General features: G+C 51.8%; 2 protein-coding genes across 2 annotated transcripts; both read left to right on the top strand.

Annotated features, from left to right (window-relative positions):
- Positions 1 to 3,770: 3,770 nt before the first annotated feature.
- On the top strand, positions 3,771 to 9,924 carry VOLCADRAFT_105394 (uncharacterized protein). Its single transcript, XM_002952212.1, has 12 exons — positions 3,771 to 4,073; positions 4,166 to 4,222; positions 4,335 to 4,429; positions 5,017 to 5,200; positions 5,385 to 5,454; positions 5,864 to 5,951; positions 6,666 to 6,852; positions 7,063 to 7,111; positions 7,217 to 7,347; positions 8,097 to 8,250; positions 8,472 to 8,534; positions 8,737 to 9,924. Exons 1-12 carry the CDS (start codon positions 3,979 to 3,981, stop codon positions 8,929 to 8,931), a joined length of 1,368 nt encoding a protein of 455 aa, XP_002952258.1. The 5' UTR covers positions 3,771 to 3,978; the 3' UTR covers positions 8,932 to 9,924.
- Positions 9,925 to 22,975: 13,051 nt separating this feature from the next.
- On the top strand, positions 22,976 to 24,334 carry VOLCADRAFT_105392 (uncharacterized protein; the record flags this gene model as incomplete). The annotated part of the gene is made up of 2 exons (XM_002952211.1): positions 22,976 to 23,049; positions 23,225 to 24,334. 2 exons carry the CDS (start codon positions 22,976 to 22,978, stop codon positions 24,153 to 24,155), a joined length of 1,005 nt encoding a protein of 334 aa, XP_002952257.1. The 3' UTR covers positions 24,156 to 24,334.
- Positions 24,335 to 25,871: the final 1,537 nt, after the last annotated feature.

Below are 25,871 nucleotides of genomic sequence, written 5' to 3'. Positions count from 1 at the left end.
ACACTCGGCGTCTGGCCCCCTCTTCTCATCTACCAAGGGCGACGTGATAAGCGCAGCGTGATGACTTGCCAGCCAAGGCGACCTTCGAAGTTCCCTTGCCGCGCCCCCAACTGAGGCCTGCACGTGGATGGGACGATCATGGGCCTGGGCAGGTCGATCGAGGGGGTGGTAGTTGTGGAGCTCGAGAGAGCTGCATGCATGCATGGAGGCGCGCCAGGTAGGGGCTTACCTTGCAGGGGAGGTGTGCTGCTGCTGACGGAGCTCGACGCCGGCGGTCACTTCGCCGCGAGTGACGCAAGCGGTCGTCTGGCGGAGCGGGCGATGCGTGTGGCGTTCATGCTGCGGGAGCTAAAGAAGGGAATGGATGGGACGGCGGTGCCGGTGAACCCAGCCGGCCAAGTCAGCCGCTGAGTAGACATACGTATGGCCATGGCTGCCAAACAGTGAAGCGGCCATATCAATTCACGCCGCGCGCATCGAGCATCGCATTTATCCCTGCCGTACATTATTGCTTTTGCGACTTTCATCACAATTGTTGTTTGACAATATCAAGATTGTGTGGGCTGGATCTTGGATGGCAGTAATGGACATTTTTTAAGTTGGTTAGTTGATGGGTGGCTGGGTTAGATCGGATTAGGCAATGTTAGGGCGAAGTGTTGAAAATGGAAGTGCAAAACGTGCGCAGACACGGTGGGCTGTGCCGTACAACACCGTAACCTAGTTAATTTTTTCTTCTTCGGTACATATGCTAATAGTATATACATGCACAAATTTGCACCTGCCTGTTGGCTGCGGCGTATGACATGTTAGTGCCCACCTATATGGAGCTCTAGCTGCTGGGAAACGCAACGCAGTGTACGGTTGTTTGCCGTACCTCCCACACCGCCTTTCCTGTCTTGCCAGTATTTTTTGTTCGGGACGGTAACCGCTGCAGGATATGTGCGCGCGCCGGCGGCCGTCATAATGTTTTTTCCTTTTCTTTCTGCTTGACGCAAATGAAGTTGTGCGATTGATACTTACTGGGAGGCGATGTTCGTATTTGTTCTTGTGTCTTACTCATTATTGCACAAAACCCTTGAACCTTGAAGCACGATATAGACCTAGCCTTCTTAGCTAAGAAGGGGACATGGTTTCATTAGGGGACATGGTTTCTTTATAACAGCACTTTTATGTATGAAATGCTGTTGTCTGTCGACGGGTGTGAAGAGGCTAATTGCGGCTGCGACGAGATGTCTTCAATGTATGTGTGTATGTATGTGTGTATGTATGTGTGTATGTATGTATGTGTGTATGTATGTATGTGTGTATATATGTGTGTATGTATGTGTGTGTTACATGGTCGTGGGTGCGTTTCCCGTACCTGCAAACCGCCCAATGCGAGCCGAGGGCTCAAGGGCTCTATAAGCACCATCCTACCTCGCACTTCAAAACAAAGCATGTGAAGGTTACTAACGACCAAAGGAAACGGTAGAGTTGTGGTGGGACCACATACGTTCCAGCATCCTTGCCAGACGTTCAGGTTCCCACTTCACAGCGTCCTTCACATGCTCGAAGCGTCTCCAATGAGCGCCACGCGAGATGATCCCATGACGGCGAAATGGCTGTTTATTACGAAATGCTATAGCCTCAGCAAAGAGATCATAAACAAACAAACGGAGCACCGGAGCTGGGGAAGGGGAAGGGGTGGCCCTAGGGCTATCGCTGTTGTGATGCTTACCGGCGGTACCAGGGAGCAGGGCATCTACTGGGTTTTACTGGGTTTTACTGGGTTTTACTGGGTTTTACTGGGTACTGGGTTTAATTGGGTTCCAGAATCTTATCCGTGTCCACCTTTCCATCCACGGAGCTCAGAGGGGCGTGAAGAGAGCTACGATACGAATTACGGACCACACTTCTCAGTAGCTCCGGAACTGCTCACTAGAGACCAGACGGTGGGCCGGCTTCCATTAGCCAGTTAGCGTCCTCTAATAACGGTTTCAGGGCTTAAAACCCATCCCACTAAAAGTTAGCTAAAAGTCACGTGGTTCCATGGCAGGTCAGTTATATCAACTGCAATCGTACAACATCCTCCATGCTACCGTCGATGCGGCAGCGCAGCTAGCTAAAGCTGCAAATGTAGTGGCTACTATTCTGGATTAGTTAAAATAGAATAACTAAAGTTCGCGAGCTTACCACCTGACAGGGTGTTTCCAATTAGCGGCCTCTTAGGGGTGTTTCCACTTGGACGAAAGTCACGAATTAAGGTATTTTTAATACGCGCCAATCCACCGCTAATCCGTCCGAGTGTTCCATACGTCTGGATTAAGAAACGGAGTGAAGTACGACATCTCTATTTTTTCGCGCCAACCTTAGGGTTTAACTAATCCGCCCTAATCCGCGCGATGTGTTTCCATATGCGACGGATTAAGCTATCCCGGCATCCGCGGCAACAGATTTTCTTAGGGCCGGGGACCTGCCGGCGCGGCTTTCCTCCGTAAACGGGGACCTTGCGAACTCCCCGTAAGAATGTCTAAAGTTTGGGAATAAAAAACTGCTTCATATCTGGCGTTACTTTGACCTTGCAAAGATTAAAACAAGGGTATGGAAATGTGGCATGTATAAGCGGAAACATCGGAACATGTTGGCGTGCGCACACTGGCATCTTAACCATTTGCTAGGGGTCATTTCCAATTACAAAATCCTCTACAGTCATGTGAATGGTGCTTGATTTAGTTTGGAAAATTGAGAAGCCACGGTAGGCAGGTTTGAACGTTGCAACGCACATTTGCGCCATCTGAACGAATTGCAGCACATGCACATCTGATGCACGTTTATATGGTATCCATTCCACAGGGTAGCAGAGGTCCGTGCGATCGCCTCCGCGATGACGAGAAAGCAGTAGTTGAGCACACTGCAGTTGGAGTACTGCAGTGGGGAATGGCTTCTGATGGCGGGGCCGTTGGAGCATTGCAGCAGGAGCATAGGGAGAATGAAGTCTCACTTCGATGGGGTGCACAGATAGGGAGGCGCCCCAGTCTCGCTGGCATCCTGAAGGCTGAACACGGTCGAGTTTGAGCTTTTAGTTAGGAAGAATGTGCGCAATGTATAACATATTAATACTTAACTATATATAGTTAAGTATTAATATGTTGTATAAATCCTTAATTCGCGAAGCGCGCGAATACGGGCGTAGATCTGTCGCCAACCTTAATCCGCCTAATCCGCCCTATTAATCCGCGCGATGTTTCCATATGCGACGAATTGAGCCTTGATACGTGACTTTTAATCCAAATGGAAAGACGCCCTTAATCCTTGGCGTTAATACCAAGTGATGACACTCCCTTGGACGCACGGGCAAAGCGTTAAATATGCCACATCATCAGGCGGGAACATTGCGAACATGTCGAAACACGACCCTGACAGCATGGTAAAATGAATTTGTCACAATTACAAGATTTAATTTACTCAACAGGCTAATGTGCGCAGATGCACGGTCTCTTATAATGTGAAAATTGCTGTTACAGCAACACCTAATCGACGTCCAGTTCAGCACAAGCTGGACAAGCGAGCTGACACTACGCCTCAAATCTCAGGAGCACGCAAAATTCCTGAAAACCAAAAGCTGCAAAATTCTGTTGAATACCTGGTGTAGCTTCAGAAAAGGAATGGCACTTGGCGATCCCGTTCGTACGACCGAATGAACGGACGTTCCGGACGCAATTTGCATCCTATAAGAACAGTGAACTGACGAATACCAGAGAAATATTCAGGAAGACTGATCGAAATCACATCTTCTGCAATATTCACAACAGTCAGACAGGTCAGACGATTCCCGTTCGAAATTTCCGCGAAGGGCGGCGCTACGATTGATAAATAGCTTGGCGACATTTCTAAACATCCAAGGCTAAGCAATATTTCTTTATAAATTTGCCTTACGCACGCTCTGGCAGTCCTCAGGCCACTTTTGCTGTGTGTAGCACGTTCTAAGCGTCCACACGAATGACGAGCGTCGTGCGCTCCGGAGTGATCGCAGTGCTAACCGCAGCCTTCATTGCCCTGATAAGGAGCACAAGTGCCTCCTGCAATTATGAAATGTAAGAATCCGCGGGTGGCTGCGAGCTGTCGGTTGCTTCGCTGCCTGCGAATACGGCCTCGCCCGCAAACCACTTCGCTGATCGATATGCAGATGGATTGTCGACCAAGCGGACTCCAACAATGGAACGGCACTTGTTGGCTATGGCGGGTGAGCTCCGCCGGTAACAAGAATCAGCACTTTCCGACACCACGCAGCGTCGCTCCTGCCACGCAGCGAAAACATCACCTAAACAGGTTTAATCCACCACCTTGCTTCGCAGATACATCTACATTTTCCAAAGCCGTGACCTGAAAAAAGCCCATGAAATTATTGACCTCGGCGGTGAAGTGTCTCGGCTCTGCTTCCAGCAGACAGGTATGTTTTCATGAATGGAAGTAGCTGAAAAGAATGACAAGATACATTCTTTGTAGTATTGTTGTAGTATTGCCCTTGGGCCTTCGGCTCGTATGGGTAGTCTTACAGGTATGGGGTCACGCACCCCCAACCATGTAACACACACACACACATTCTTTGTATCCCGCGTTCAATTCGCTGAACGCGGTATAAACATTGTGATATGTGGGGACACCTCCTGCCAGACCCATCCAATGCTTATGTGAATTCCTGGTTGCTTGCCGTCTGACGGGTACACATCTGGCTGAACATCTAGACGCGTATGCTTCAAACCATTCATCAATCAATCCTTGAACTCCGATACCACACTTACCAGGCATGGCCCATTCATTAGTAACTGTTTATGTATTATGGACGACAATACAAGAATGAGAGCGAATGATCGCCAACGTCGCAACCTCAAATGGTGAAAGCATAACAAACAGATTAGACACTAGCGTAAGATTACTGCTCGCCACCAGGTCTGCAATGTGCGGCGACCAGGGGAGCTCTGGGAGATTAAGCACCCCTCCGTTCCCTCTTTCTGCAACTGCTGCATGTGAATGCAGGCTCGTACCCCGTCCGGCCGCACATGTTGCTGTTCAACCGAGCCCACTCGCATGCCGTACTGGCGTTTGTGGCTTCGGGTCATGTCGTGATTTTCCGCTCTGCGGACCGTCAGCCGTTGGCCTGCTTCCGCACCACACCAGGCTTCAATGGCCTGCGCCAGGCGCACGCTGGAATCCCCACCGGGTAAGCGTCGGCAGCTTAGCCCATGGCACGTAGGAAATAAGGATGACACAGCATCTTACTTCCGTAAATTCGGGACACGGGAGTTCATGTTTCCGTTGCGGACAGAAATGTGATTTGTGGTATGGTATTTTCCATTTATGACTTGCGTATGAGCTATGACTTGCGTATAACTCCCTTCCTTCAGAGACGACAAGTACATCGTCGTGGCGAATCAGAACGGCAAGAAGGTTGAGCGGATCAACGTCGACTGGGAGGTACATTGGGAGGGGGGCATCAATTACTGCCAGCGCCATCAAGACCAGCGTTAAATCCTTCAAACAAATAATTCTTCATCTGTAAATGTTTATCGTCTATGTAGAGTGCCCGTAGAGTATCTTAGACAGGAATTGTTTTTTTTCATGATTGCCAAGGCACAAATATGTATACAATTAAAATTACAGACCCTGCTGCACTCAGTCAGAAAGTGCTTGTATCAGCTTGTATTGTGCTTCCTGTATGCCTTACGTCTGCGTAATAATAACTTCTTGACCGGGAGGTTGACCGGGAGGATGTACCTTTATAGAAATTAATAAGTGGTGATGCCTTAACAGGTCGTGATTGTGCATGTGTACATCTTTCTCCCTCGCTCTTGCCCTACCGATCCGTCCTCTCATTGGCATGCAGAACGAAGTATTCAAATATGACATGAACGCAACATTTACAATGTACGGCAACTGCACGACACCCAGCAACGCACCCTGTGAAGACCCAGGTATGCACGTGCACCACGTAATCGTCAGCAGCGATGGTGCCCTTACAGCTCAGATCTTTCCACAAGCTTCCCGCATACCACCTACATGCCAGATTGCTTTCCTTTTCCTTGTGTATAGTCCCAAGATGCTTGTGACACGTTGTTAGCGCTAGCGTTGCAAAGACCGCGTGGCATGCCCGTGTGTGCATTTGTTGTGAATTGTGAATTGTTACAGAGTGGGAGGCTTTGGGGGCATTTGAACACAATGCCAATTCTACGATTTACCACACCATAGAGCTCCATCCACCATTACCACACTGTACTACGCCATACGAACTGCAAGTCCAAGGCGGTTAATCCTGCTGACTAGGACCACTCCGCATCCATTCACCCGAACATCCGCAGCGACAGAGGGTTCAGCAATTTCCACTAATCCAGCGTGCGAATCTCGATCCATCAACTGTGATCTCAACTCTACACCTCAGCAGCTAGCCATAATTTTACGCTCCCGTCAACGTCGGGGTCCTCCCCAAGAATTGAATTTAGGACCTTAAACTGCATAAGACTGTACTGCCGCCAGACCACCATTTGCTGTATTCTGGGCATATCACGGCAATTGCATCCGCCAATCGGTACTCTTCTGTAGCATCTGTAGTCGTGATATAACAGCATTGTACGGCGGGCCATTGACCATCATGTCGCCTGCCGCCGCTCTCCCGCCCGCCCTCCGCACAGTTCTCCGCCCGGATAATGCGCCGATCTGCACCCCGCCGGGCAACCCACCGCTGGCCTTCATAACACTGCGCGGCGGCGGAATGTTTGTGCTCGACTACACAAAGACGCCGATGCAAGTCGTAGCGGAGTACGACAAAAATCACATTGGAGCCAACGGATGCGGCGGCGTCGCAGCGGGCAATTACATGTACGACATGAGAAGCTAGACTAGATACCAATAATACATGCGGATGGGGGCATGCGTGTTGGGCACTTGTTGACTTCTGTCCGTGTGTAGCCCGTGTACATACGGACATGGAAACAAAACAGATACGTAAACCTTGTTAAAGTCTCCTGGCTCCTGGTGCCGCAGTACAGTCACCTTCGACCCTGCCGTTCATGTTCCTTGCCGGCGTAGGTACATCAACTCTGGAGGCGGCACCCCAAACAACCTGTACGAGTTCAAGGTACGGCACATTGATTGTATCATGCAAATCGGAAATGCCGTACATTGCCTGGCGGAGAGGCATGCGATGCGCAATAAATTATTTCCTGTTGTGAGTGGCATGCAGGTATACAAGCTGCCCCAAACCGGCTACGCGGCAGGCAACCCGCCCAACACGCCCGTTCCCAAAGTGGTGGCTGACGACAGTACAGGTGAACGGGACGCGCACTACGCGGGCGTCACCTACAATCAAAAAATGTGAGTACGAGTCTTACTCATCCACCCAGCCATCGATGTATACATGGCGAGATCCGAGAACCTGGGTGTCGATCTAGGTGGGCGAGCTAGTACAGATTCGTGTGCAGGTTGCGCCCGAGATCCATGCATTCATTCAGGGTTTAAATCCGCAATGGTACGAAATTCTATGCAACCAATCGACCTATTGGCCTGCAGTTTTCTTATGGTGACCCAAAGGATTATTCTACATAACTGCCGTACCGCGTGTCCTGTTTGCCGTACGTTGTCGCTCCTAAGGGACTGTAGTGCTGGGATGGGGGGATGTACATCTCCCAATGAGTTTTACACCCCCTTAGTGACAATTATGAGATATGCGGCACCTTTGGAGAGTAAATTTAGCCTGGGAGGTGTTGATGTGACTTTGGGCTCGGTGTATGGAGGCAGCCAAAGTTGTTTGTGCTCATACGATCTTTGTTGGCTACAGGAGAGGTAACTTGAAATACAGAATGCTGAATGAATGAATGCTGAAACCAATAACGCCGGTCAGCCAGGCGAGATATTATGTTTGGTCCGTTACACACGCACACACACACACACACACACACACGCGGCCACACGGACATGGGCAATCCTACAGAGCGGGGTCCCCCTGGGCGCTTCACGCTGGGGCCCCGCCCAAAACATACACTGGCACCCTGGCTCAGCCAGGATCTGCAACCTATCCTATCCTTTGGAATGCGTGCTGGATGCGTGCTGTGTTCCGTGCGCAGAAAGGCCAGCTATTTCTGGCAGCCGGACAGGGCTCAAAGCGTCATCGACGTATTTTCTTTCAAGTCTGACAAGTTCGTGAACCGGATCGATCTCAAGGCCACCAACCTTTCAACCGACCCCACACCGGATGCACTGGCCATCTCGCCGCTAATGGTGGGTGCGGAATAAACTGGCTGGGTGGCATTATTCGCTCTTGGTGGGTTCGAACTTGAGCTGTTTGTCATCGTACCGCCGTCAAGGCTGCTGGTGCACCTGGTGCGACACTCCACAGCTGGTGGCATGCACATACATACATTCACACATACCAATCAAAACGATCACGCGTGCACACCTCCTAGCACGTACGTATTGCAACTGCCCACACCCCCACGCAGGACTATGCCTTCGTGAGCCTCCGCGGGCTGTACCCAATGTCCGCGGACCCGCACGTCAGCACGGTACGTTGGTCACAACGGTTTGCGTGCGCAGCCGCCCGATGTGGGGCCTTTTGTTTCCGCCCGGGAAAGGCTTTTGCATCTGGTGACAGGAAGCGTGTGCGTATGCTTTTGCAAGTGTGCTACTGATTTATTATTGTGCCTCTGCCGTCTGTTGGGAGAAAGCTATGTTAAACACGTGATTTGCATGTCCGTATCCGCGCAGGGGAGCTCTCCAGGCCTGGGGATTCTCCGGGTCATCCATTCTGGTCGGAGTGCGCAGCTGAAGGCTATCGTCCCCATCGAGAACATGGTCAATGGCACGAACCGTGCTGACCCGCACGCGCTGGGCTTGTACGTGACTAGCGCCAACTGTCCAGAGGCATATGGCTTCCGGCGGCAGCTGCGCGGTCGCAGCTGATTGATTAAATTAGCAGCAGTGCAGTTCTGTTGCTACGCGGAATAGTGGGTCCAGCGCTTATAAAAGGGACCCTTGATATAGCTCCAGCAGCTGCAGTCGTCTGTACAATTTTTGGTCGCCTAAAGATGGCAACCTTATATGAAATCGAATGGACGGTTCCTATATAATATTCCACGGAACGATGGATAGACGATAAAACATTTTCAGACGGTAAAAGAAGGCTCTGGACGCATACGGACTACCTATCGTTTTAACGTTTTGGGATCCTGTTTGATGCGGGCGTGTGTGTACATGTTGTCGTGCATTGTGCTATGATCTCACGGTAAGGGATGGAGCAACTGCTCATGCTCTTGCTCCCGTGATTAATATCTCGCAAGATATCGGAGCAGCACGTGACGCAGTACAGAGCACAAGAGGTGGTTAGTGGGTGGGGCCAGCCATACAGCTCCAGAAGGATAGAACCACCGATGCTTGGCTGCTAGGCGCCGAACCAGGTGCTGTAGCTTCTTGTTGTATGGCATCAGGCCGTTGAGGGGTGCAAGGTGTAGCTGCGTTTCTTCAATGTACGGAGCCTTAGGCCTTGGGAGCCGGGTTGGAGCCGGGTTCGGGCCGCTTCTCTGTTTTTTTCACGGATTTGCAGTTTCACTTTATAATTTTCATTACGTTTGCTCCGCTGATAGGAATGACATCGACTCGTTCAGCATGGGTGCAAGTAGCGTCAATCAAGTAGTTAACGACAAACGACCATATCATTGCCCCTGATATATAAATTGGACCTCCTTTGATGTCACGGATTTGAAGAAGTTGAATGCAAGTTCAAAAGTTAGTGTCCGAGGCGTTTCCACTGGGCCCTTCGGCTTTTCGCGTACGGAGCCCCTTTACGCGATTTCTTTATAAGAACTTTTTACTTTCGAAAATTTTATTTAACTAGTTTCTTATCGCTTGTATAATTTGCTGAGCCAGGTGTGAGATTTTTTAAACTTAATGTTAGTGTGCGGCCAAGTGTGCGGCCAAGCACTATTCAACAAGTTTGCCACCCCGTAATACCTTTCTCAACGGATGGTTTTACCTTTAAACAGCAAGGTGGAACTGCGACGCAGCTAAGACGTGAAGCCGACGCAAGCGACGTCCGCGCGGGATGAACCTTAAAAGCGAAACCAGTCAGAAATGCAGGACTGTACCTTTTTGATAAGGTACTAAAATTTTCATAGCAAATTGAAGGCGATCTGGTCTCTGGTGAAATATAATAATCACGGCCCAGTATACTTAATAACGTTCCTTTGTACTGGAGGACAGCACCGGGGTATGGATTACAGAGAATGAACGGTTCGGTGTTATGTTAAGGCTTATCACAACCAGTCATGGTGGTGTCGAAAGACACCGGATGCGATACACCAGCGAAGATGTAGCCATCCAGTGTACGACCCGCACTAATGCACGACGTCGCAAAAAAGGAAGGTCTTGAGAATAGCTACGTGAACCCCGTTGAAGAGAATCATCCAGAGATATGTAACTGCTCTTGCACGTTACATTCGGGGAGTATGTTTTACACCGTCGTTCATCATTATGCCTTATAAGCTTACAGCTTTTACAGCATCAGAACATTTTGGAGCATGCTGAGAAAGTACCAAACAAAAATGCAAATTGCTGAGATTGTGACGGGGAGTTCCCCGTGTGAGGCCTTGCGCCGTTCGTTTTGGGGTCCCCGTTCCGTGACTTCTCACGTGCACGGGGACCCATCCGTAGCTCATTTATTGTCAGGCAGAGAATCGTTAAATGTCCAGCAGTATCATCATAATTACTTCTTCTTAATTAATCGTTTTTGCACATTCATAATGCAGGGAAAGTGAAGCATTATCCCCGACAGTCAGACAGGTCAGACAATTTCCGTTGGGAATTTCAACGGAGCAACGATTGATATGTAACTTGGCGGCGTTTCAGGACTACAAGAAAATCTTGTTTTTTCCATGAAATGCAGGATGGAGATCGCAGCTCGTAACCCTCGTAGCGCCAAATTCAATAAGCATGACAGACAGGCCCTACTTCAACATGCTGCAGGACCGTGAAGGAAATTAAACGGTATCAACTACAGGACAAGACCAGTGCCAAAACGGAAACTCAGCGAGGTGACAATCGTGTGATCACGAGACCTGAGAGCTGTCTGAGGGCATCTATCGGCGCGTAAGGCCCATTTACAACGTTTGCCAATCATAGACATAACAAATTGCAGCATTTCGAGGTTTCCGACAGTTATCGGAGGTCAGGAAAGTCGAAAATGGGAAACTGTTGCGCAGCCGCAGTACAGGTTTCAGCCCGAGCACTGGACAGACTAAAATATAGACGAAGTGTTAGGTTAGCGACATTTCATAAAATTAGCCTTGTGCACGCGCTATGAAAGGGCATAGGCTCCGTTTCTCGTTGGGATGCCACGATGATTACAAAGAGGGCCGAGCGACTTAAGCCAGCTAACAACCTACAAGATGTAACAATGATGACATAACAAACTAAACAACAACAACGACTTAAATAGTTATCCAGAGCCTAGGCGGCGCCGGAAGGTCGTACATTATCCGTATCTCAAATGATCGTCCACGAGTAAAGTTAACGACTTAACAACTAACAAGAAAACCTAACATGCCCCCCTGCTTAGCTCAAGCATCGGCCTCGATGCGACCAAAGTACAAACTATGCTAAGTCGTGCGCCGCTCCGATTCCCTGAACGAAATCGGTACCAGGCTAACGAGGGGAAGGCAAAAGGGAACCGGAGTCAAGGCAAAACCTTCCCCGCACTGGATACCGGCCTAAATAAGGCGCACGACACCTATACTTGCCGGTCTGAGGAACCGGTATATATCCCAACGAACGTGTCCAAAACATCCACAAAGAGTACGCAAACCAAAAGCCTAAGGCACGGAAAGCAAACTCGGTGGATGACAAAAGAACGCAAGAGAACGCGAAAATACACAACATGCAACACGCAATACCCCGAAAAAAACAGAAGTCAAGACACGACACGCGCAAAACTGAGGCGAAATAACCCAAACTGAAACACACAGGACACGAGTCACACACAACACACATCCTATGCGTAGCGCTAGGTTGTCACGAAGTGCACTATCCTCGGGGCGCGTTCCGGAAACTTCGCTCTGAACCAGGCATAGCGGTCGGACAGCTTAAACGAGGTCCAGGCTGGGGTCGCCAGGAAGGCACGAAGTGCTGGAAGGCTGCGTACGTCATCGTACGGTTCCCAGGACGCGTCACGGCCACTGGCGGTAGACCACTGAACTAGGAACATGACGGACGGCCGACCACGTCGGTTATAACCTAGGCGAACTGCAGTAACGATAGTGTCGGCGTGGTCGTACGGTGACTCCAGTGTGATGGGCACGGCGGGTGGAGCTGGAGGACGACGGTGAGAAGGCTGGTGATAAGATTAGCAACAGTAGGTTGAGGTGAAGGGCAGTCCGATGGTTGGGGCAAAGGTGCTGGATGGGGACTGGAGAAATGAACGATGAGAGTTCTGACAGACTTGAAGGCGATGACGGATGGTTGGCAGAAGATGGTGAAGGATGGGACGAGGTGGAAACGGGGTGAAGGGTGGTATCAGGGAACAGGGTGGGGGATGAAGACGTGAGAGTAAAAGGGTGTAATCGCTGTTCGCCTGGAATGCTCCCGTCGTTGTCGAGGTTGCAGCTGCACGAGCACACTTGCAGCCGGCAAGACGGGCAGGCTTACGGACGATTTTCGCGAGACGAAGAACGTTGGTGATGACGACGAAGTAGGTGACGACGGAGACGACGAGATAAGAGGAGACGAAGACGACGAAGTAGGTGACGATGGAGACGACGAGATAAGAGAGGACGAAGACGGTGCGCGAAAGCATCCAGTCGCTGTCCACCCGGTGCGCTTCCGTCGTGGAGGCTGCAGCTACACGAGCACGCATACAACCTACATGGCGGGCGGGCTTACTGGCGATCTGGGTTAGGCGCGAAACGTTGAACGGTGACGGCGGCGGGGTGTCAGACTCGGCTGACCGTTGCACAGCAAAACGCACCGGCAAGCTGTGGCTAACCTGTTCTGCCGGTGGTGGCTTAAAGGCCACGTTGACGGGATCGAGGCGAACGGCGGCGGCGGCGGGGTGGGTCGGCGCGGCGGTGCTGGTCATCGCGGCAAGGCTGGGGGCTGTCTGAACTGGAGAGAAAGGTGCGTCCACGGTCGTTGTCCTGACGACGGCGGTCGGAATTGTCGGTGCGAGTCGGAGAGGGGGAGGGGGAGCGGGAGGGAGAGCGGTTTGCGGTTCGAGAGGTGGTGGAACGAAAGGGCGAGCGGTCGGTGGGGACGTTGATGGTGCAGGTGCCCTGCGGTAGCGAATGCGGTGAGCGGTGAGCGGCATCGTGCTCCATTGAAATGGTGCATGCAAGGTCGATCACATCCTGCAGTCGTATGTAGGAACCCGGGTTGCGTAAGTGCGAGAAGATCTCCTTCCTGAGGTCGTCCTGCAGTCCCTGCGCGAAGAAGAGGACGTGGTCCTTCTCGTGGCGGTACGGCAGGTCAGCCATAAGGCGTTGGAATTCCGCAATGTAGCATTGTAAGGAGTTTGGTCCGGAACCCTGCGTCAAGGCAAACATAGCAAGCTGCGCTTGATAGAGTCCCGTGATGGGGACGGGAGCCATCGGAGGATGACGAAGACGAAGATGACGAAGACGACGATGACGAAGATGACCAGCGGAGCGAAGACGAAAGCGATGACGACGAAGACGATGAAGACGAAGGCGGAGCGAAGCGTATAGGCCGGATCGTCTAGATCGATACCAACTGAAAGGGCATAGGCTCCGTTTCTCGTTGGGATGCCACGATGATTACAAAGAGGGCCGAGCGACTTAAGCCAGCTAACAACCTACAAGATGTAACAATGATGACATAACAAACTAAACAACAACAACGACTTAAATAGTTATCCAGAGCCTAGGCGGCGCCGGAAGGTCGTACATTATCCGTATCTCAAATGATCGTCCACGAGTAAAGTTAACGACTTAACAACTAACAAGAAAACCTAACACGCTAGCAGTCCTCAGGCCACCTTTTCTGTGTGTGTAGCACGTTCTAAGCGTCCACAGGAATGACGAGCGTCGTGCGCGCCGGAGTGATCGCAGTGCTAACCGCAGCCTTCATTGCCCTGATAAGGAGCACAAGCGCCTCCTGCAATTATGAAATGTAAGAATCCGCGGGTGGCTGCGAGCTGTCGGTTGCTTCGCTGCCTGCGAATCCGACCTCGCCCGCAAACCACTTCGCTGATCGATATGCAGATGGATTGTCGACCAAGCGGACTCCAACAATGGAACGGCACTTATTGGCTATGGCGGGTGAGCTCCGCCGGTAACAAGAATCAGCACTTTCCGACACCACGCTTCATCGCTGCAAACATCATCTAAACAGGTTTAATCCACCACCTTGCTTCGCAGATACATCTACATTTTCAAAAGCCGCGACCTGAAAAAAGCCCATGAAATAATTGACCTCGGCGGTGAAGTGTCTCGGCTCTGCTTCCAGCAAACAGGTATGTTTTCATGAATGGAAGTAGCTGAAAAGAATGACAAGTCGGGTGTCGGCTTCCTCGAAGCCGAAAAAAGGGCGGGCCCCCCTGCATCCACACAGGCCGGTATGAGCTATGAGGGGCCACCTCTCACGAACTCGCGTTCGACCCCCAACTCGCTAGTCTGTACTTCCAACATCTTCCCGATGCGAGTGCAACCCATGCAGCTCTGCTGGCGGCGACGCATTCTGCACTGCAGAGCGCCGTGGAGCGGTGCAGTGATGAGGCCGCCTGTCCCCGCTGTGGTTCCTCAGGATGTTGTGCTGGCTTTTCTCCTATCCCCATCACGGTCCTGCTGGGACAAACCCATGGCTATCAGCCTTCCCCAACTGATCTGCATGCACTGCCGTGCACCTTTCACCATTCGGCCAACCGCTGTCGACTGCCTGCCGGATACAGCAACCTCATGGGACCCGTGTGATTTTCGACTGACCCATGGGTCGCCTCCTACCAACCACTCAGCGCCGCACACAGAGCACCTAGCATCCGGACCAAGTACGCATTTATAACCAGATGTTTTGCACACGGCCTAGCTCCGATAATAAAAGCCCGTATGCAGAAGAGCGCATCGAGATCTGTAGTTCGGCGGTAGCTCGCGCGGCACGTGTGACAAATGATGGGTAGTGTCAACGCGGTGGGAGATGTGCTTTGTTGCAGCAGTGCTGATGGTGTGGGAGCTAAGCTTGCACCAGCGGAATCGTCAGCACCGCCTGCGGGCTCCACGCCAATCCATCCCGGGTGCATGCCGCATGGACAGTGCGGCACACCGCAAGTCGGAATGCCCGTGAGGGCAAATGGTAACGCAAGCTGGGTGAAGCTCGGTGCTGTCTGTGATGTTTATCCCCGAAGCGCCAGCGGCCTCAGCAATCCGCCCCACAGCCGCGAGCTTCATCGCGGCACACCGCAAGTCTCCGGAGGCCCCGAGCATTGGCTAAAGAAAATGTACAAACGAGCAGCTTGCGTATTTCATAGAGAAATGTAAGCAAATTTGTCGGCCTGCTGGCGGCAAGTCAAAATGCCCGTGCGGGCAAAGGGTAACATAAGCTGGGTGTTCGAGTTATCATACGCCATCATCTCAGAATAAAATTATGAGCTAACGGCACCTTTTGAGATGAAATTTAGCCCGAGAGGTGTTTGAGCTCGGTCAATTGGGGCAGCCAAAGTTGTTTGTGCTCATACGATCTTTGTTGGCTACAGGCGAGATACCTTGCAATAGAGAATGCTATATAGTACCGACAACGCGTTTCAGCCGGGCGAGATATTATGTTTCGTCCGTTACACACACACGGCCACACGCACACACGCACACACGCACACACGGACATGGGCAATCCTACAGGTCGGGACCCCCCTGGGCGCTTCGCGCTGGGGCCCCGCCCAAAAAGATACAATTTGCTGAACGCGGGATAAATGTTGTGATATGCGGGGACACCTTCCTGCCCGTTTGCTCGGCCTCCAGACCCATCCAATGCTTATACTTCGCCATGTGAATTCCTGGTTGCTTGCCGTCTGACGGGTACACGTCTGGCTGAACATCTAGACGCGTATGCTTCAAACCACTCATCAATCAATCCTTGAACTCCGATACCACACTTACCGGCCATGGCCCATTCATTAGTAACTGGTTATGTATTATGGACGACGATACAAGAATGAGAGTGAATGATCACCAACATTCCAGCCTCAGAGGTGAAAGCATAACAAATTAGAAATTAACGTAAGATTACTGCTCACAGCCGGGTCCGCATTGAAGGACAACGTTCGGTGCAGCGACCAGGGGTGATCTGGGAGATTAAGCACCCCTCCGTTCCCTCTTTCTGCAACTGCTGCATGTGAATGCAGGCTCGTACCCCGTCCGGCCACACATGTTGCTGTTCAACCGAGCCCACTCGCATGCCGTACTGGCGTTTGTGGCTTCGGGCCATGTCGTGATTTTCCGCTCTGCGGACCGTCAGCCATTGGCCTGCTTCCGCACCACACCAGGCTTCAATGGCCTGCGCCAGGCACACGCTGGAATCCCAATGGGGTAAGCGTCGGCAGCTTAGCCCATGGCACGTAGGGAATTAGGATGACACAGCATCTTACTTCCATACACGCGGGACACGGGAGTCCATGTTTCCATTGCCTTGCTCCCATCCGTATGTGCTGAACCTTGCTACATACAGCGGACAGAAATGTGATTTGTGGTATGATATTTCCCATTTATGACTTGCGTACGAGCTATGACTTGCGTATAACTCCCTTCCTTCAGAGACGACAAGTACATCGTTGTGGCGAATCAGAACGGCAAGAAGGTCGAGCGGATCAACGTCGATTGGGAGGTACATGGGGAGGGGGTTCCATCCACTACTGCCAGCGCCATCAAGACCAGCGTTTCATCCCTCAAACAAATAATGCATCGTCTGTAAATCTTTTTATGTTTATAGGTAGTGCCCTGGTAAAGTATACTGAAATTGTCCCTCTCAGTGTTTTTTTGGTAATATATTACTTTTTTGGGAATAAATGGGGGCCTGAGCCTGGAAGAAATGGAATCGTTGGGTCAGTTGGCCGTACTGGTTGATTACTTCGGCCATAAGTCGCCCCAAATGCCTTCTGCACATATAAAGCTGACCACTTGGAGCTTATAAACTATTTATATATAAGATATTTGATGATATCACCATGAGATGGCCCGCTGTTGCATTCAACTTAGGTCAAGGGGGCATTCGTTCATTCTTGACCAAAGCAAACGGCTCAGAAACTCCGCAGATGCAATGCCCCAAACATTTAGAAGAAGAATTAGATAATACAGAAGACAACGATAGGCATGCCGCAGTTCCTGAAGACACCGTAGTCGGGCCTCCTTGCGCTCTTGAAGTCAGTGCACAGAACGACGGTGCTACGGCATGTGTGTTTCCAGACGTCAGGTGTTGTTTACAGCACACCGTACGGCCTTTGAGGGGGGTGTCTGGGGGGGGCGCAGCCCCCCCCCAGCGACTATACAAATAGGAATTGTAACCGCAAGAAACACCCAGTTTATTACTCTAGGGTATTAGGCCCAAAACGAAAAAAAAACACTGGTCCCTCTTCATTAATACCAAGGCACAACCCTGTTAAGTGGTGATGCCTTAACAGGTTGTGAATGTGCATGTGTACATCTTTCTCCTTCGCTCTTGCCCTACCGACCCGTCCTCTCATTGGCATGCAGAACGAAGTATTCGAACATGACATGAACGCGACATTTACAATGTACGGCAACTGCACGACACCCAACAACGCACCCTGTGAAGACCCAGGTATGCACGTGCACCACGTAATCGTCAGCAGCGATGGTGCCCTTACAGCTCAGATCTTTCCACAAGCCTCCCGCATGCCACCTACATGCCAGACTGCTTTTCTTTTCCGTGTGTATAGTCCCAAGATGCTTGTGACACGTTGTTAGCGCTAGCGTTGCAAAGACCGCGTGGCATGCCCGTGTGTAAATTTGTTGTATTCTGGGCATATTACGGCAATTGCATCCGCCGATCGGTATTTTTTCTGTAGCATCTGTAGTCGTGATATAACAGCATTGTACGGCGGGCCATTGACCATCACGTCCCCTGCCGCCGCTCTCCCGCCCGCCCTCTGCACAGTTCTCCGCCCGGATAATGCGCCGATCTGCACCCCGCCGGGCAACCCACCGCTGGCCTTCGTAACACTGCGCGGGGGCGGAATGCTTGTGCTCGACTACACAAAGACGCCGATGCAAGTCGTAGCGGAGTACGACAAAAATCACATTGGAGCCAACGGATGCGGCGGCGTCGCAGCGGGCAATTACATGTACGACATGAGAAGCTAGACTAGATACCAATAATACGTGCGGATGGGGGCATGCGGGTTGGGCACTTGTTGGCTTCTTGCTGCGATGTCAGCCATGGAGCATGGGAGACGTTATATGGCTGCAAACATGAAAACCAACCCGGCACTGTTACCTGGCCCTTCCCTTACGGAAGAAGCAATTTGTCGAGTTATTGTTGACTTTTGGGGCCGCATTCAGGGTTTCGCAGCTTTGGGAATTCCACGGAAAGGTTGGGATTCTGTTGGCGCACATCACCCCTTCTTGAGAATTATATCTGGCAAATTGCTGTGCTCGCGAGAGCGGTTACCGATGAGCGGTTAATTATCTGAGGTGATGACGTTTATTGGTATATTAGTCTCTACTGCAGTGCACGGCCAGCTGGCCCGATGGCTCTACTCTTCAGGAGTCTGGAGCCCACTGTAACAACCACACACACTTGTTGGCTTCTGTTATGACTGTCCGTGTAGCCCGTGTACATACGGACATGGAAACAAAACAGATACGTAAACCTTGTTAAAGTCTCCTGGCTCCTGGTGCTGCAGTACAGTCACCTTCGTCCCTGCCGTTCATGTTCCCTGCCGGCGTAGGTACATCAACTCTGGAGGCGGCACCCTAAACAACCTGTACGAGTTCAAGGTACGGCATATTGATTGCATCATGCAAATCGGAAATGCCGTACATTGCCTGGCGGAGAGGCATGCGATGTGCAGTAAATTATTTCCTGTTGTGGGTGGCGTGCAGGTATACAAACTGCCCCAAACCGGCTACGCGGCAGGCAACCCGCCCAACACGCCCCCACCTAAAGTGGTGGCTGACGACAGTACAGGTGAACGGGACGCGCACTACGCGGGCGTCACCTACAATCAAAAAATGTGAGTACGAGTCTTATTCATCCACCCAGCCATCGATGTATACATGGCGAGATCCGAGAACCTGGGTGTCGATCTAGGTGGGCGAGCTAGTACAGATTCGTGTGCAGGTCGCGCCCGAGATCCATGCATTCATTCAGGGTTTGAAATCCGCAATGGTACGAAATTCTATGCTACCAATCGACCTACGGGCCTGCAGTTTTCTTATGGTGACCCAAAGGATTATTCTACATACCTGCCGTACCGTGTGTCCTGCTTGCCGTACGTTCTCACTGCTTGCCGTACGTTGTTGCATCTGAGGGACTGAAGTGCTGGGATTGGGGGATGTACATCTCCCAATGAGTTTTACACACCCTAAGTGACAAGTTGGGTGTCGGCTTCCTTGAAGCCGGAAAAAGGGCGCCCCCCCCCTGCATCCGTACAGGCCGGTAGCTAGGGCGGCATGCGTGGCAATTGATGGGTAGTATCAACGTGGTGGGAGCTTGTGTTTGTGTCACAAATGTATTTTTTCGGAGCGATTTCGGGACTATTCCGTGGCACACCCATCGGTAGCTGACCTTATGAAGTATGTTTATCCTCGAAGCACCAGCGGCTACAGCAATCCACCCCACTGCCGCGAGCTTCATCGCGGCACACTGCAAGTCTTCGGAGGCCCCGAGCATTAGCCAAAGTAAATCTATAAACGAGCAGCTTGTGAAAGCAAATTTGTCAAAATGCCCGTGCGAGCAAAGGGTAGCATAAGCTGGGTGTTCGAGTTATCATACGCTGTCATCTCAGAATTCAGTTATGAGATATGCGGCACCTTTTGGAGAGTAAATTTAGCCCGAGAGGTGTTGAATTGACTTTGGGCTCGGTGAATGGAGGCAGCCAAAGTTGTTTGTGCTCATACGATCTTTGTTGGCTACAGGCGAGATAACTTGCAATAGAGAATGCAATATATTACGAATAACGCGTTTCAGCCAGGCGAGATATTATGTTTGGTCCGACACACAGAGACACACACACACACACGCACACACGCACACACGCACACACGCACCCACACACGCACACACACACGCACACACACACGCACGCACGCATGCACGCACGCACGCGGCCACACGGACATGGGCAATCCTACAGAGCGGGGTCCCCCAGCGCTTCACGCTGGGGCCCCGCCCAAAACATACACTGGCGCCCTGGCTCGGCCAGGGTCTGCAGCCTATCCTATCCTTTGGAATGCATGCTGGATGCGTGCTGTGTTACGTGCGCAGAAAGGCCAGCTATTTCTGGCAGCCGGACAGGGCTCAAAGCGTCATCGACGTATTCTCTATCAAGTCTGACAAGTTCGTGAACCGAATCGATCTCAAGGCCACCAACCTTTCAACCGACCCCACACCGGATGCACTGGCCATCTCGCCGCTAATGGTGAGAGGAAAGAACTAGCTGGGTGCCATTATACGCTCTTGATGGCTTCGAACTTGCGCTGGTTGTCACCGCTCCGCCGTCAAAGCTGCTGGTGCACCTGGTGCGTGAACCTGTCAGACCACACTCCACAGCTGGTGGCTTCGGACTCGCCGTTCCATTCCAGCCATGCACACATACCGTGCACAGAGAGCCAAGGACAAGTTTCTTCTCCCCAGGAATGCAGGCATCGTCCGGTGTGGCACATACCAGCCATAGATGCACACGGTAAAGTTCATCCCCAGCATCTCGAGAAGCCCTTTCAGCGGCTAGACAGGTACAACATAATGCTTAACTGCTAGGGTGCACTTCGATGTGGCATACAATTGCTTCTGCTCTATTTATGCCAGACAACCTTCCATGAGCCAGCCGGTAACCAATTTGCGGATTGCAGCCTAACTCAGTTTGTGTTCGTCAGCCGTAACTCCCTATCTGTAACACAGCAAAGGCGTAACCCGGGATGCTCAGATTGGCATTTGCGTCGTTACATTGCCCCCCACTTAGCAATGGACGTCCTCGGCCATTATTTCGAGCACAGGAGCCATCCCACCTCGCGCCAGTGCGCTGGTTTATCCATTACACCATGAAATCGCCAATTTGCGACTTGCTGGTTGCCAGAATCGAACCGCCGACCCGAAGTTTTTTTCGGAATTCGTGCGGTCCCGTCTCGATACCATTGTAACACAGCAAAGGCGTAACCCGGGATACTCAGATTGGCATTTGCGTCGTTACACTATCATCCTTAAACCCATCCCCCTTAAGTTCCCGTGATCGACGACCATGCCTATTCATGTATGCGCACATAAGTATGGCCCCGTGCACTGGTGCAAATTTCTCCCACTGGATTGAAACCAGAATAAACGGCAGCCAATACGGAGCAGTCTGCGGTCAGTTCAGCTTGCAACCGTGTGTATGTATGTATGTAGAGTCGGTCCCTCCTGTAGCACATACAGCCATCTGCCACGCGGGCCTCACCGATACCTTATCATCAAGCATGCACATACATACATTCACACATACCAATCAAAACAGTCACGCGTGCACACCTCTTAGCACGTACGTACTGCAACTGCCCACACCCCCACGCAGGACTATGCCTTCGTGAGCCTCCGCGGGCTGTACCCAATGTCCGCGGACCCGCACGTCAGCACGGTACGTTGGTCACAACGGTTTGCGTGCGCAGCCGCCCGATGTGGGGCCTTTTGTTTCCGCCCGGGAAAGGCTTTTGCATCTGGTGACAGGAAGCGTGTGCGTATGCTTTTGCAAGTGTGCTACTGATTTATTATTGTGCCTCTGCCGTCTGTTGGGAGAAAGCTATGTTAAACACGTGATTTGCATGTCCGTATCCGCGCAGGGGAGCTCTCCAGGCCTGGGGATTCTCCGGGTCATCCATTCTGGTCGGAGTGCGCAGCTGAAGGCTATCGTCCCCATCGAGAACATGGTCAATGGCACGAACCGTGCTGACCCGCACGCGCTGGGCTTGTACGTGACTAGCGCCAACTGTCCAGAGGCATATGGCTTCCGGCGGCAGCTGCGCGGTCGCAGCTGATTGATTAAATTAGCAGAAGACCAGCTCTGTTGCTACGCGGAATAGTGGGTCCAGCGCTTATAAAAGGGACCCTTGATATAGCTCCAGCAGCTGCAGTCGTCTGTACAATTTTTGGTCGCCTAAAGATGGCACCCTTATATGAAATCGAATGGACGGTTCCTATATAATATTCCACGGAACGATGGATAGACGATAAAACATTTTCAGACGGTAAAAGAAGGCTCTGGACGCATACGGACTAGTTCTGCTCGTTTTAAAGTTTCGGGATTGTGGGCGGACCTGTTTGATGCGGGCGTGTGTGTATATGTTGTCATGCATTGTGCTATGATCTCACGGAAAGGGATGGAGCAACTGCTCATGCTCTTGCTCCCGTGATTAATATCTCACCCCACAAGATGTCGGAGCAGCGCGTGACGCGGGTTGTTATAATGTACGACACGGGACCCCGATTTTTGGCTGGGGATCTAGGTCTTAGGGGTCCCAGCCTAAATATGCAAAAATAAGCAGGGCGTGAGCGCGTTTTCAAGAATCCTGATTAATACTGTTATACAACTTATAATTATGGAACGTATGCGCTAAAGAGCAGGCTCTGGCATGCTTTTCGCTGGCCATGGCCAAAGCGAACAGCTGTCAGTCCTTTGGCGGTGTTGATTCCGATAGAAACTGTTCAATTTGCCGTTGTAAACACAAGCACACTCCTTTAGAAAGCGAGCTGCAGGATTTCTTGGAACGTTTAGGCATAGACAAAACGTTCACCTCTGACTACCTGCATGCTCAGGTCTTCTCTAGTCGTGTCAAAGGTGATTACACAAAGTTGTATAGAGTCAACTGCGGCGGAAAACAGGTATCTTTCCGCGTGAACTGCCAGCAATTGCTGGTCCAGGTCTCCTTTCTGAGAAGCCAGGCAAGTTAAACATTATTGTTATACCACTGTTGTAGTGCCAGGCAGGCAGGCAAGCCTGCACGCGGGGGCGGTTTCGTGGTTTTCTTACCCGCCCTCACCCACTGCCACCCGCCAGCGGGATGCTGTTCAGCAGGGGCAGGGGGCCGCAGCCAGCACAGCAGCTTGGCAGCGGCGTCAACGGCGTCAACGACTATGGCGCCGCCGGCCCTTCGACAATCAGCCTTAACGATGGTCATGGGGCCAGCGGGATGGGGGGGCGCAGGGGCGGGGGTTTGCTGCCAGCACAGCAGCTTGGCAGCGGCGTCAACGACTATGGCGCCGCCGGCCCTTCGACAATCAGCCTTAACGATGGTCATGGGGCCAGCGGGATGGGGGGGCGCAGGGGCGGGGGGGTGCAGCCAGCACAGCAGCTTGGCAGCAGCGTCAACGGGGTCAACGACTATGGCGCCGCCGTCCCTTGGACAATCAACCTTGACGATGATCACGGGGCCAGCGGAATGCAGTCCAGCAGGGGCAAGAGGGCGCAGCCAGCACAGCAGCTTGGCAGCGGCGTCAACGGCGTCAACGACTATGGCGCCGCCGGCCCTTCGACAATCAGCCTTAACGATGGTCATGGGGCCAGCGGGATGCTGTTCAGCAGGGGCAGGGGGCCGCAGCCAGCACAGCAGCTTGGCAGCGGCGTCAACGGCGTCAACGACTATGGCGCCGCCGGCCCTTCGACAATCAGCCTTAACGATGGTCATGGGGCCAGCGGGATGCTGTTCAGCAGGGGCAGGGGGCCGCAGCCAGCACAGCAGCTTGGCAGCGGGTCAACGGTGTCAACGACTATGGCGCCGCCGGCCCTTCGACAATCAGCCTTAACGATGGTCATGGGGCCAGCGGGATGGGGGGGCGCAGGGGGGGGGGGGCGCAGCCAGCACAGCAGCTTGGCAGCGGCGTCAACGGGGTCAACGACTATGGCGCCGCCGTCCCTTGGACAATCAACCTTGACGATGGTCACGGGGCCAGCGGGATGCAGTTTTGGGGGGCTACAATGTATGTGTTGAGCCCTGTACTGTGATAACCGTAGCTACAAACTAGTTCGGATCTGTTAACTCAGGGTTTCTCATGTGGTACGACAAATCTGATTGGTCGTCACTTGCAGTCGTACTGTAGGTTCAAAGGACCTGGGTGTATGGTTTTTAACTCTTGAATTTTGCTTATGCTTTAATTCATCATGCGGCTGTGATACTCCAAAGCACCGTTGCACCTGACATAGACGGTAGAAAGATCACCTGCATGCACACCACATGCAAGACTGCAGCCTGACAGCCCAGCCCCAGCCCCACGACAACCCCCAACTGGATGAAGGGACAACCTATAGGAATCTATATAAAGCCCATGTGCGCATTCCAAAGACACCACAATAAACACAACCGGAATGGACCCTGCGTCAATTCAACTCTAGGTGAAAACCGCCGGCCACAGGACAGGGAACACGATTTCAGCACAGGTCCAGCTGCAGTCTCTTCTTATATGTCTTCGGCATCAGGCATGTGAGAGGCGCAAGGCTGGTTGCGTTTGCCGTACAGAGCACAAGAGGTGGTTAGTGGGTGGGGCCAGCCATACAGCTCCAGAAGGATAAAACCACCGATGCTTGGCTGCTAGGCGCCGAACCAGCTGCTGAAGCTTCTCGTTGTATGGCATCAGGCCGTTGAGGGGTGCAAGGTGTAGCCGCGTTTCTACAATGCACGGAGCCTTAGGCCGTGGGAGCCGGGTTGGGGCCGGGTTCGGGCCGCTTCTCTGTTTTCACGGATTTGCAGGTTCACTTTATAGTTTTCATTACGTTTGCTCCGCTGACAGGAATGACATTGACTCGTTCAGCATGGGTGCAAGTAGCGTCAATCAAGTAGTTAACGACACACGACCATATGATTGCCACTGATATATATATTGGACCTCCTTTGATCTCATGGTTTTGAAGAAGTTGAATGCAAGCTAGTGGCGTGTGTCTCTGCTTACCTCCGGTCTCTGCTTACCAGTTTAGAGTTAACGAATTTAATAGTATATATTTGCAACATTTGCATCGTTATAACCTGCAATGAAATGTATGGGTCCCGGGATGCCGTATGGTATCGGGTCCCTAAGGGTCCGGGACCTTTGCATAGCATAAGGTACTGTATTGCCAAGGTGATTTGATGATTTCCATTTGGCGAGAGCCAAAAAACGCCTTCGGAAATTGCCTTCGCACATGCCAATTGGTGACAGCTCACGCGGGAAATAGGTCTGGATTTTCACGTGTTCTGAAAATTGGTGACGGCCAAAAGGCCCACCGCGCACGCGCACAACCGCGCCGTTGAGTCACTACACATACAACTGTCACTAAAAACGAACAATAATAAAAACTATAAAATATATATGATAGGATTAACCAGTCTCAGCGTGATATCTTGCTTTTATGTTGGACCATTTCTTTAGTTTGCGCGGCATTTGGCGGCCAGTCGTACGGAAACTCTCAGGCGCGCATCCGGAATCGCTGGACTTAAGGAATTTTACGAAAGCTCTGTAAGGGGAACACTTAGAAGTGTCTCACGTGTGTTGGTTTCAATTCCGGTACGTGGGGCAGGACTTGGTTACCGTACTCCTCTCACCAAAGATGACGTGATAAGCGCAGCATGATGACTTGCCAGCCAAGGCGACCTTCGAAGTTCCCTTGCCGCGCCCCCAACTGAGGCCTGCACGTGCATGGGACGATCATGGGCCTGGGCAGGTAGATCGAGGGG

Source organism: Volvox carteri (genome assembly GCF_000143455.1).
Source record: "Volvox carteri f. nagariensis unplaced genomic scaffold VOLCAscaffold_28, whole genome shotgun sequence".
Lineage (NCBI taxonomy): Eukaryota > Viridiplantae > Chlorophyta > Chlorophyceae > Chlamydomonadales > Volvocaceae > Volvox > Volvox carteri.
The sequence above is the reverse complement of the archived record's forward strand: the minus strand, read 5'-3'. Positions and strand labels throughout refer to the sequence as shown.